Source organism: Bos taurus, chromosome 12, assembly GCF_002263795.3.
Source record: "Bos taurus isolate L1 Dominette 01449 registration number 42190680 breed Hereford chromosome 12, ARS-UCD2.0, whole genome shotgun sequence".
Taxonomy (NCBI): domain Eukaryota; kingdom Metazoa; phylum Chordata; class Mammalia; order Artiodactyla; family Bovidae; genus Bos; species Bos taurus.
This window is the reverse complement of record NC_037339.1, coordinates 85,193,542-85,204,809: the sequence shown is the minus strand read 5'-3', so window position 1 is coordinate 85,204,809 and position 11,268 is coordinate 85,193,542. Positions and strand designations below refer to the sequence as shown.

Sequence of the window (11,268 nt, the reverse complement as noted above, 5' to 3'; positions counted from 1 at the left end):
AACCTAGATAGCATATTCAAAAGCAGAGACATTACTTTGCCAACAAAGGTCCGGCTAGTCAAGGCTATGGTTTTTCCTGTGGTCATGTATGGATGTGAGAGTTGGACTGTGAAGAAGGCTGAGCACCAAAGAACTGATGCTTTTGAACTGTGGTGTTGGAGAAGACTCTTGAGAGTCCCTTGGACTGCAAGGAGATCCAACCAGTCCATTCTGGAGGAGATTAGCCCTGGGATTTCTTTGGAAGGAATGATGCTAAAGCTGAAAGTCCAATACTTTGGCCACTTCATGCGAGGAGTTGACTCATTGGAAAAGACTCTGATGCTGGGAGGGATTGGGGGCAGGAGGAGAAGGGGACGACAGAGGATGAGGTGGCTGGATGGCATCACTGACTCGGTGGCCATGAGTCTGGGTGAACTCTGGAAGTTGGTGATGGACAGGGAGGCCTGGCGTGCTGCGATTCATGGGGTCGCAAAGAGTTGGACACGACTGAGCGACTGAACTGAACTGAAGCTTTTATATGTGCATGTGTGTGCATATGTGAGTGCCAAGTTGCTTCATTTGTGTCCGACTCTTTGCGACGCTGTGGACACTATGGACTGCCCTCCAGGCTCCTCTGTCCATGGGATTCTGTAGGCGAGAATACTGGAATGGGTTGCCGTGCCCTTCTCCACGGGATCTTCGTGACCCAGAGATTGAACGGGTGACTCCTGAGGCTCCTGAATTGCAGGCAGATTCTTTACCACTGAGCCGCCTGGGGAAGCCCATATAAGCATGTATCATAGAAATTTATTTACGTGGGTTTATAAATTACGTATGTTTTGTATTTATATTTGAAACATTTGTATACAATCCGCACATGACCCCTGCTCTGTTCCCCATTCTGTGCTCTCAGGAAGCCCACCAGGCAGGCCACTGCCTCGGCGGCTTTGTAGTCACTGTGGTCTGTACCTGACCCTTTTTTTTTTTTCTTATTGTATTTTTAAAATTAGAGTATAACTGCTTTCCAATGTTGTGCTGGCTTCTGCTGCACAACAGTGTGAACCAGCTGTGTGTACACTACATCCCCTCCCTCTCGCCCCTGCCCCCCCACTCATTCACCGGCTGAGCTCCGCACGCTCCAGCGGCCTCCCACTGGCCATCTGCGCCACACACGGTGGTGTGTGCGTGTCGGTCCTGCTCTCTCGGCGCATCCCACCCTGTCCTGCCCCACCACACAAGGTGGTGTGTGCGTGTCGGTCCTGCTCTCTCGGCGCATCCCACCCTGTCCTGCCCCACCACACCCGGTGGTGTGTGCGTGTCGGTCCTGCTCCCTCGGCGCATCCCACCCTGTCCTGCCCCAGTGTCTGCAAATCCGGTCTCTGTCTGAGCCTCCCGAGGTGTAACTCCAGATGCGTGTTTAACCCCTAACCTCATTCTCCAGAAACTTAATCTCTGCAAACGTCCTGCTCATGACTGCCCCCTGCAGCCATCCCCAGGCCTTGCTCCCTCTGCCCCTGCTCTGTGTTTCTCCACCAAACATTTCATCACCATCCAGGACACTCTGTATTTTGCTTGTTTATTTTGTTGGCTGTCTTCCTCACTGCTCTAACCTTAGGTCAGGGCTCAGAGCTTAGTTCTTACCCACTGAACAAAAACATGTAGATAGGCAGGGGTTTTTTGTTTGCTTGTTTAAGAAAACAGGAAAGTAGTTTAAAAGGTAGAATTGTCCCACAACAAAGTACCTATAAACTCCCAAGACACTTTGCAAATCATCAGAAGCAACCACACTATTACTCCTTCTACTGTAACCGTGACAGTCCCAGAATTCTTCACATGGCATCTCATTAAAAAGGAGCTACCTAGTTTTCTGGGCCTTGGGCACCCTTCATCTGAGCAATTGGAAAAAGAATTACCCTGTTAGGCCAGTGGCTTAAGTGCAGGCAGAACAAACATTGGACTTGGCAGGAGAGTATCTAGTTTAAACAGACTTTTAACCTTTTAACTTCTTCCTCAGTCATGCTTCCCAAAGAGGAAAGAGGCAGCTGGCAGTCTTTAAGGCATTTTTTTTTTTTAAGGAGTGGTTGAAATTTGATATGGAGACATTCTCCTGGTTAAATTTAGTTTTTCAGAGTGCTGGACAAATTTTTGAACAAACTTTCTGCGTGAATTCTATGTTCCAGGTAGAATTCTATATGTTGTGCGTGTGAGTGTGTGCTTAGTCATGTCTGACTCTTTGAGATCCCGTGGACTGTAGCCCACCAGGCTCCTCTGTCCATGGGATTCTCACTGGAGCAGGTTGCCATTTCCTCTTCCAGGGGAGCTTTCCAACCCAGAGATTGAACCCTGGTCTCCTGGGTCTCCTGCATTGGCAGGCAGATTCCTTTCCCACTGTGCCACTGGAACCATCCCTGCTCCTCAAAACCGGCTCAAAATACATCAGTGTTTCAAATGGAGACAGCATTTAGCAAACCAACACATTTATTTAAACACACGCTGACTGAGTGGGGACTGCCTTCCAGTTGTAGGTACTGGGAAGATGCCAGAGAAAGGAAACAAAAGACCCAGCCTCCACCTGGAAGGATGGGACGGGGCTCAGGTGGGAGGGAGTTCAAGAGGGAGGGGGTATATGTACACATAGGGCTGATTTAGCAACTGCACAGAGGCTGATTCGCCTGTTGTGCAGGAGAAACCAACAGGACACTGTAAAGCAGTTATCCTCCAATTAAAAATAAAAAAACCCACCTTCAGGGACTCCTGACCCCATGTCTATTGGATGAGGGAGCTGCCTGGAAAGGTGCGGTGAGCTGGTAGGATGCAGAATTAGCTCCCTGTCCTAGGGAAACATACACCACCAGAGGACCTGGGTGTGGAGCCCAGCCGGCAGTGATGTCTGCCTGGAACCCCTCGTGGCCTCACCAGGATCGTGAAGTCACCCACTGTGCCCTGACCCTAAGCTTTCTTGAGCAGCTACTAGCTGCGCGATCCTCTTCAGGCCACAGAGTGGTGAACAAAACGGACACAAAAAGCCCTTCCCTCTTGCAGCTTACTTCCCAGAGAGGGAGACTGCATAGAAGGTCAGCAGTACACCCTTATTCAGTTCAATGCAGTTGCTCAGTTGTGTCCGACTCTCTGCGACCCCATGGACTGCAGCACGCCGGGTTTCCCTGTCCGTCACCAACTCCCAGACTTTGCTCAAACTCATGTCCATTGAGTCGGGGATGCCATCCAACCGTGTCATCCTCTGTCGTCCCCTTCTCCTCCTGCCTTCCATCTTTCCCAGCATCAGGGTCATTTCCAATGAGTCAGTTCTTCGCGTCAGGTGGCCAGAGTATTGAAATTTCAGCTTCAGCACCAATCCTTCCAATGAGTATTCAGGACTGATTTCCTTTAGGATGGACTGGTTGGATCTCCCTGCAGTCCAAGGGACTCTCAAGAGTCTTCTCCAACACAACAGTTCAAAAGTACCAATTCTTCGGTGCTCAGCTTTCTTTATTGTCCAACTCTCACATCCATACATGACCACTGGAGAAACCACAGCTTTATTAGGGAGCGGTAGAAAGTAAGCAGTTAGGGCCACGGAGGGATGGAGGGCGGGAGAGGGACTCCAGAAATCGGGGGTTGGGGCTCGCAGTGGGCAGTGACCAAGGGCAGAGTTCGGGCTTGCGGGGCAGAAGCCGGGCAAGGCCGGTGCTCCTCGGGTGAGACGCCCTCACACCCCGCCTCCCGTCCGCATTTCCGCGCCCCCGCCCCTCCTTCTGCAGAGAACCCGGACGGCGGGGCCTCAGCAAACACCGCCCCCGGTGTTCACACTGGAGCACCGCCGGCGTCTCCAGTAAAGACCCGATCAGCACAACTGCCAAAGTCAGACGTCCACTCCGAAGTGAAGTGGCGACGGCGGTCCTCGTCTCGCTCTGATCTACAACAGCACAACCCACTTCTCGCCAAAGTGAGCGAAAACGACATCCGCCAGGGCCCCGGCAGACAGGCGGAGGACCGGTCCTCGCGGACGGTCACGGCCACACCTGCGCCTGCGGAGGAGGAAGCCAGGTGCTGGGGCCGGAGCCCGCCCCGCGCCGGGACGCCTGGGTCAGCAGCCGGGCCGCGCCCCTGCGCTGTGTCCACCCCGGGACTCGGCTCTGCGTCCGCCAGCCTTCCCACCTGGCGCCCCCACCTGCCCCGCCCCCCCCCAACCTGCCCGGGTCTTCCGAGTGCCGCCCGCTGGGGGAACGAGCGCGGGGCCGGCCAGAAGACAGGTCCACCCCGCCTGGCGGGCGGCAGGTGAGTGCCCTGGGGGTCGGGGAGAGGGCGGGGCCAGCCCGGGGCGTGGGCCGTCAGGGGCGGGGCCAGCCCGGGGCGGGGCGGGACCAGCCCGGGGCGTGGGCGGCATGGGGGGCGTGGTCAGCACGGGAGTGGGCGGTCGGGGGCGGGGCCGACCGCCCTGGATCCCGGACTGGCCGCCGCCGGCGGGACACCTAGGCGGGCGTCGGGCTGGGTCCCAGCTCCGGCCCAGCGCCTAGCCGCGCTTTCTCTCCCGCGTTCCCAGGCGTCCGGAAGGGAGGGTTCCCGAGAGGCTGCCTCTCTGTCAGTCCCGGGTCAGAGTAGCTTCGGGGCGTCCGGCGGATCCAGCCGCGCACCGGGCGCACGGGCCAGGAGGGCGTGGGGGAGCGGAGAGGTGTCCCCTGCGGGAAGATGAGGAAGCCCGACGGGAAGATCGTGCTTTTGGGGGACATGAACGTGGGCAAGACGTCGCTGCTCCAGAGGTACATGGAGCGGCGCTTCCCGGACACGGTCAGCACGGTGGGCGGCGCCTTCTACCTGAAGCAGTGGCGCTCCTACAACATTTCCATCTGGGACACTGCAGGTGAGGGCGGGGGCTTCTAGCTGGAGAGAAGCGTCCCTCAGGGCAGGGGTCCCCTAGGGCAGGGTCTCCTGGAGCAGGGACCCCCAGGCCAGGCGTCTGCTGCCCCACGCTGGGTCCCTCCCTTGCTCTGCAGGTAACCCCGTCGTCTGTATCAGGCCCCTCCTCACGGTGTGCGGCCACCCTTGGCCCCTCTTTGTTCCTACTTGACTCCTCTGCTGGTTGGAAAGCTGAGGATTCAGCCACTGGGTACATCTTAGCAACATTCCAGGAAAGCACCCTGGGCCCCAAAGAGAGGACCGCTGGTGCCTGCTTATGGAGCGCCCAGCCCAGCCAGCTGCTGGTAACCGGAGGCACTGAAGCCCTCCCACCAACAGGGCCTCAGTCGCTGTCCACAGCCACCTTGAGGGGTGAGCAGAGCTAGTATAAACTGCCTCTCCTGACAGAAGAGAAAACGGAGGCCCTGAACCTCCCCTGAGGGCTTAGGTGGGAAGCAGAGCTCAGGTCCCCTCCCTCTGCCAGACGTGTCTGTATTTTCCACTTATCGTCGCCATCGTCAGGGCTCATGCATGTTTTGGGGCTTTGAAGTGATTTTCTGCAGAAGCATTTTGAAGATAGCCATTTGATTAAATTCCAGGAGATAGTGGAGGACAGAAGAGCCTGGTGTGCTGCAGTCTATTGGGTCACAAAGAGTCGGAGATGACTTAGCGACTGAACAACAATTATTTTAAGTATGTGTAGTATATTTGTGGTTTTTCAAAAGTAGAATACATCAGCGGATCTTGACTCAACCTTTCAGTCTGTTAACTCTGTGTAGTCACACTGACGTGAGTGTTACAATAGAATGTATTTTCTTCCCCATGAAAAAGAATAAGATCCCACAATAAGTAAGCTGTAAATTAGTATGATGCGTTCTCAATGGGCTTGACTTTTTAAAGCCTGAAACTTCAAGGTCTGACTTTTTTAAAAAGTGACATTTACGCTGGAAGTTCCTGTGCAGAATTTAAAAGTTGCCAACTTGGGTGCACCAGTCTGCTGAATAAGCAAGAATATAACTCATCCTCTATTTAAAACTGAATTAATGATGGCTGCTTTCCAACGTCTGCCCCTCCTCCCTCCCTCTTGCTTTCTCTTGGCTGTCTTTTTTGTTGTTAGAGTTGTTAACATCTTGACTAATTTGTTTGCAAACATGCTGTGAAACGCAGCGTCTCCCATCTCCCGGGTATGAGTGCACCTCCCTTGCTCTTTCTCTGCCTCCAGGCTGCAGAGTGAAGTTCCTCTGAGATCCTTTCCTTAGCTGACTCTCCAGCATTAAGCATTTGGTAGCAATGGAACCAAGCTCTAGAAATCAGACCAAGTTAGCATAACTTGTCTGTGTGTTCTGCATGAGGCTGGTCCTGAGGCCCCTTTGGTTGGTTGACTGGACCTCACTGCTGCCTTGGTTTACACAAGGCTAGTTCAGGATCAGTGCTGGGGGACCCAAACCCAGAACCCAGCTGCGGCTGCCATTAGAAGCTTTTACCACATGCGCGGTGTTTCTGGAACAGGAGCTGACTGCTTGGTGTCAGAACAGGCATCTTGGCATTCAAGGTTTGAAGAAGTAATGTCGATCAGCCACTTTCTTCTTTGGTGCTGAGGACATGTTGCAGCCAGAATCTTTACTGTCAGAGGATTTTGTAATAAGGCTGATGAAATGTCCTTGGTGTCTGGTTGGGCTCCCGGGGGCAGCGACTCATTTCCTGGCTGCCTGGGAAACCCGCCTTCTTCCCGGAACCCCAAGTGTGACCTCAGCTGGGCCCCCGGGACAGTGGAATGCCGGGATCTGTGGGCACATTTCTGATCTCCTATATACACGTGTTCAGGGCACCCGGGGCTAGGAGTCAGCGGTCACACAGGCCACCTCTGTGCCTGTGGGGTTAGGGAGACTTCGAGGGAGAAGGCATGTATGACTTTTTGCCTTTTAGGTAATCCTTGTTGGAGATGCAAAAGTTTAACTTCTAGGAAAGCCCCTCTTTTTCCTCCTTTTGCCTTGCCCTTAAAGTTTCTTTCGACCCCACCCTGTCTTCTAAGTTGCTTTCATTTTAATTTGTGTAACTGAAGCAGAAGGGTGAGGACCGGCTGGAGGACACCTGGTTTTATCACCATTCTCAGTCACACGGGGTGGGCGGGTGCTGAATAATGAAACTGATAGGGAGGCGTCAGAGTTCCTGTTCCACCTTGGCACGTCCTTCCGACAGCAGTGCCTGCTGGCATCCCAAGGCTGCCAGCAGAGGGGTGTGTGGGGCAGAGCGGGGAAAGGAGGTTTGCTGGGTGGCTATCAGTTGGCACGGGGCTCCTCTGGAGGGAGTGGCACTGTGGAGATGGGACTGGAGCTGGTGGAGATCACGCAGGACCAGGCTTTGTCCAGGGTCGGCACTCCATGGGCTCCAATTCCAGCAGAGGGGAGAGGCAGACAAGGAAATGCATATCGTGTCACATCGCATCACTGTTCCGGAGAAAATGTGGCAGGACGATGGGAAACTGAGCAGTGAGCCCGGGCAGACCCCGCCAGACGCCTGCCAGAGCCCAGGGCAGATCCTCCTCCAAAATCCAGGCTGAGCCCGCCAGAGCCCAGGCAGATGCCCGCCAGAGCCCAGGGCTGACCCCCCACCAGAGCCCAGGGCAGACCCCTCACCAGAGCCCAGGCTGACCCTGCCAGAGCCCAAGCAGATGCCCACCAGAGCCCAGGGCTGACCTCCCACCAGAGCCCAGGGCAGATCCTCCACCAGACACCAGGGCTGACTCCACCAGAGCCCAGGCTGACGCTGTCAGAGCCCAAGCAGACCCCGTCAGACCCCAGAGCAGACCCCGTCAGATCCCGGGACTGTGCTCCCTCATTTAGCTCTCCTTCCTCCTTCCCCAGGCCTTGGGGTGGGTGGTAGCTGACTCCTGTTTGAATGCACCTGAAGAGCTTTCCTGACCCAAATCTGCTTTGCTCCAGCTCCTAGTGACACACCCCGGTTTCCACCCGGGAGTCCCTGCAGTGCCCTGACATCCAGGGCCTGCCTGTTGTCTGTTCATGCAGACGGGGCTTGAGCGGCTTTTCTCTTCCGCGTTCCTGACTTCCTTCTGAGCCCTGGCCAAGTTGTTAACATCTGTATTTCTAACAGTCCGTTCAAAGGTAGGCTTCCCAGGTGGCTCTAGTGGTAAAGAACCCATCTGCCAGTGCAGGAGACGTAGGACACTTGGTTCAGTCCCTGGGTGGGGAAGATCTCCTGGAGCAGGAAATGGCAACCCACTCCAGTGTTCTTGCCTGAAGAATCTCATGACAGGGGAGCCGGGTGGGCTACAGTCCATGGGGTCGCCAAGAGTCGGACACAACCGAAACGACTGAGCACGTGTTCAAGGCGATCTAGGCCCTTCCCACCGCGTTCCCGAGTTCGCCCAGGCTCCGCGATTGCCCAGTTCCAAAGCCACTTCCACATTCATTGCAGCGGCGTCCGACTCCCAGGATCGCTTTTGGTTTCCTGCGGCTGTTGTAGTAAATGACCACAGACTTAGTGGCTTAGAAGAGCAGGTGCGTCCCGGATGGGTCTCACTGGTTAGAATCCAGGTGTCAGGAGGTCTGTTCCTCTCCAAGCCTCCAGGAAGGACTGTCTTCCCTGCCTTCCTGCCCCCGGGGCCCGCCTGCACCCACGGCTTCCTCCTCCTCTGTCTTCTAGCTGGCACGTCTGGTGGGGCCCTTCTCTCCTCACGGCCCTTGAACCCTGACTGTCATGCCCCTTCCCGTATCTGAAGGACCCTGTGATTACCCTGGGCACGTCCTGGTCATCCAGGGACGTCTCCTCATTTAGGGTCGGCCAGCTGGCCATATGGATTTCTGTGTTTAATACGGCGTGTTCACAGGCTCCAGGCCTGAAGACGTCTTGGTGGGGGTGGGGTGGGCTGCTGACCACACGTGTGATTGCGGGGCTGTGTCACCTCTCCCCGCGTTTTCCTCCTCTGTCAAAGGGGGGCAGCTGTAGTTGTTGCTGGAAATCTACCCGCTAATAATGGGTCGTGTGCTCTGAGCAGTACTGGGAAGGAGGAAGCTTTGTGTTTTGCTAAATAAGCGTCTCCCAGCCCTGGGTACTCACAACCTCGATGGCCACCAGCAAGCCTGTCACAGCGGGGCACGAGAGGCTCGGGTGGGTCACCAAGAAATGATTCTGCAGGAAGCGGAAAGCTCCAGGAAGGGGGGCTCCGGAGCAGTTGGGTTAAGTCTTTCTCTTGAACAGCCTAAGGGTACCCCGGGAGAGGATGCTGGAGTTCTGACATATGAAGTCGTGGTGCCTGGAGGAGGGGATGTCCTTGCTCGCACCGTGAACTTAGTGAGGAGGTCTGGGCTCCTGGGGAGGACCAGGGCCTCGGTCCTGTGAAGGGCCGTGTTGTCCTGGGGGGCCCGTGTGGGCGGCCCCGGGAGGCACACGAGAGCGGATGCCAGGTGATGTGGACAGTCCATCCGAGGACTACGAGCCCCTCTCTAGGCAGCTGCTCCTGGATCAGGGAGTGGGGGGATGCTTTGTGGGAAGAGGGCGTCGTTCAGGCTGTGGACCCTGGAGACGCACTCTTTTTGATGGGGGCGGCAGAGCTGCGGATCCCCAGTGCCTTGGCCCAGCCTGCGAGGCCTGCGTGTTTAACCTCGAGAGGCTGGCACAGAAGTGGGTAGACAGCCTGTGCGAACTGCGCGTGCAGCCAGCGGCGGAGGGCTCTGCTTTTAGCTGCCCCTCTTGGTTGATGAGTGCGGCTGCTGAGTGGTTTTGAGGTCCTGATCCTGACAAGCAGGATGGGTGTGACAGGGATGGATGACCCCTCCTTTCTGCTGATCGGGGGTGCTCACCTGGGCCTCACTGCCACCCTACTTTGTGTAATGGGCACCCCTCCCCCCTCCCGCCCCAGCATTTTACAGCAGTAGAGCTCAGTGGCTGCGGCAGAGACTGTACAGCGCCGGAAAACTCAAGTGTTCAGTCTGGCCGTTTGCAGAAATAGTTTGCTGACTCCTGGTTTAGGTCCCATGAAAAGGAGAATACTTTTCTAAAAGTCTTTTCTGTAGCTGTTCTCTTGGCAAAACTCGGTTAGCCTTTGCCCTGCTTCATTTTGTTCTCTAAGGTCCGTCTAGTCAAGGCTATGGTTTTTCCAGTGGTCATGTATGGATGTGAGAGTTGGACTATACAGAAAGCTGAGCACCTAAGAATTGATGCTTTTGAACTGTGGTGTTGGAGAAGACTCTCGATAGTCCCTTGGACTGCAAGGAGATCCAACCAGTCCATCCTAAAGGAGATCAGTCCTGGGTGTTCATTGGAAGGACTGATGCTGAAGCTGAAACTCCAATACTTTGGCCACCTGACACGGAGAGGTGACTCATTTGAAAAGACCCTGATGCTGGGAAAGATTGCGGGCAGGAGGAGAAGGGGACGACAGAGGATGAGATGGTTGGATGGCATCACTGACTCAATGGACATGAGTTTGAGCAAGTTCCAGGAGATGGTGAAGGACAGAGAACCCTGGTGTGCTGCAGTCCATGGGGTCACAAAGAATCGGACATGACTGAGCAACTGAACTGAACTTTCTGTAGTTGTAGAAACTCCCCAAAGAGTTTAGCATTTAGGAAAGAGTTCAGGAACTGAGGAGACCCCTGATTCAGTTAAACTGGACAAGCAGCTCTCAGATTTCCCTTGGGGGTCCACCTGAAGCTGTACTGGGTGAGGGTGGGGCCTGGGTTTAAGATCAGGATGGGCTCCTACTGGGAGAAAGTTCTTGGAAATAAATCTTAGTTTAGATTTGGGATCTGGAAATTAAGGCTGCAAAGCCAGTGTTGTAGGTGGTCCACATCTTTGTGGGTGGTCCACATCCATGTGGGTGGTCCATGTCTGTGTGGGTGGTCCCTGTCTTTGTGAGTGGGTCAGCATCCTTGTAGGTGGTCCACACTTTGTGGGTGGCCCACGTCTTTGTGGGTGGTCCACACATTTGTGGGTGGCCCACATCTTTATAGATGGTCCACATCTTTGTGGGTGGTCCACGTCTTAGTGGGTGGCCCACATCTTTGTAGATGGTCCACATCTATGTGGGTGGTCCACACATTTGTGGGTGGCCCACATCTTTATAGATGGTCCACATCCATGTGGGTGGTCCATGTCTGTGTTGGCAGCCCACATCTTTATAGATGGTCCACATCTTTGTGGGTGGTCCACGTCTTAGTGGGTGGCCCACATCTTTGTAGATGGTCCACATCTATGTGGGTGGTCCACGTCTTTGTGGGTGGTCCACACATTTGTGGGTGGCCCACATCTTTATAGATGGTCCACATCTTTGTGGGTGGTCCATGTCTGTGTGGGTGGTCCATGTCTTTGTGAGTGGGTCAGCATCCTTGTGGGCGGTCCATACTTTATGGATGGCCCACGTCTTTGTGGGTG

At 55.0% G+C, this 11,268-nt stretch overlaps 1 protein-coding gene across 1 annotated transcript in view; it reads left to right on the top strand.

The window, feature by feature from the left end:
• Window positions 1-4,450: 4,450 nt before the first annotated feature.
• RAB20 (RAB20, member RAS oncogene family) overlaps window positions 4,451-11,268 on the top strand; it is a 30,267-nt gene continuing 23,449 nt past the window's right edge. Inside the window, exon 1 of the mRNA NM_001193089.1 lies at window positions 4,451-4,840. Coding sequence (NP_001180018.1) covers window positions 4,669-4,840 — 172 coding nt within the window. The 5' untranslated portion in view covers window positions 4,451-4,668. The remainder of the gene's footprint in view (window positions 4,841-11,268) is intronic.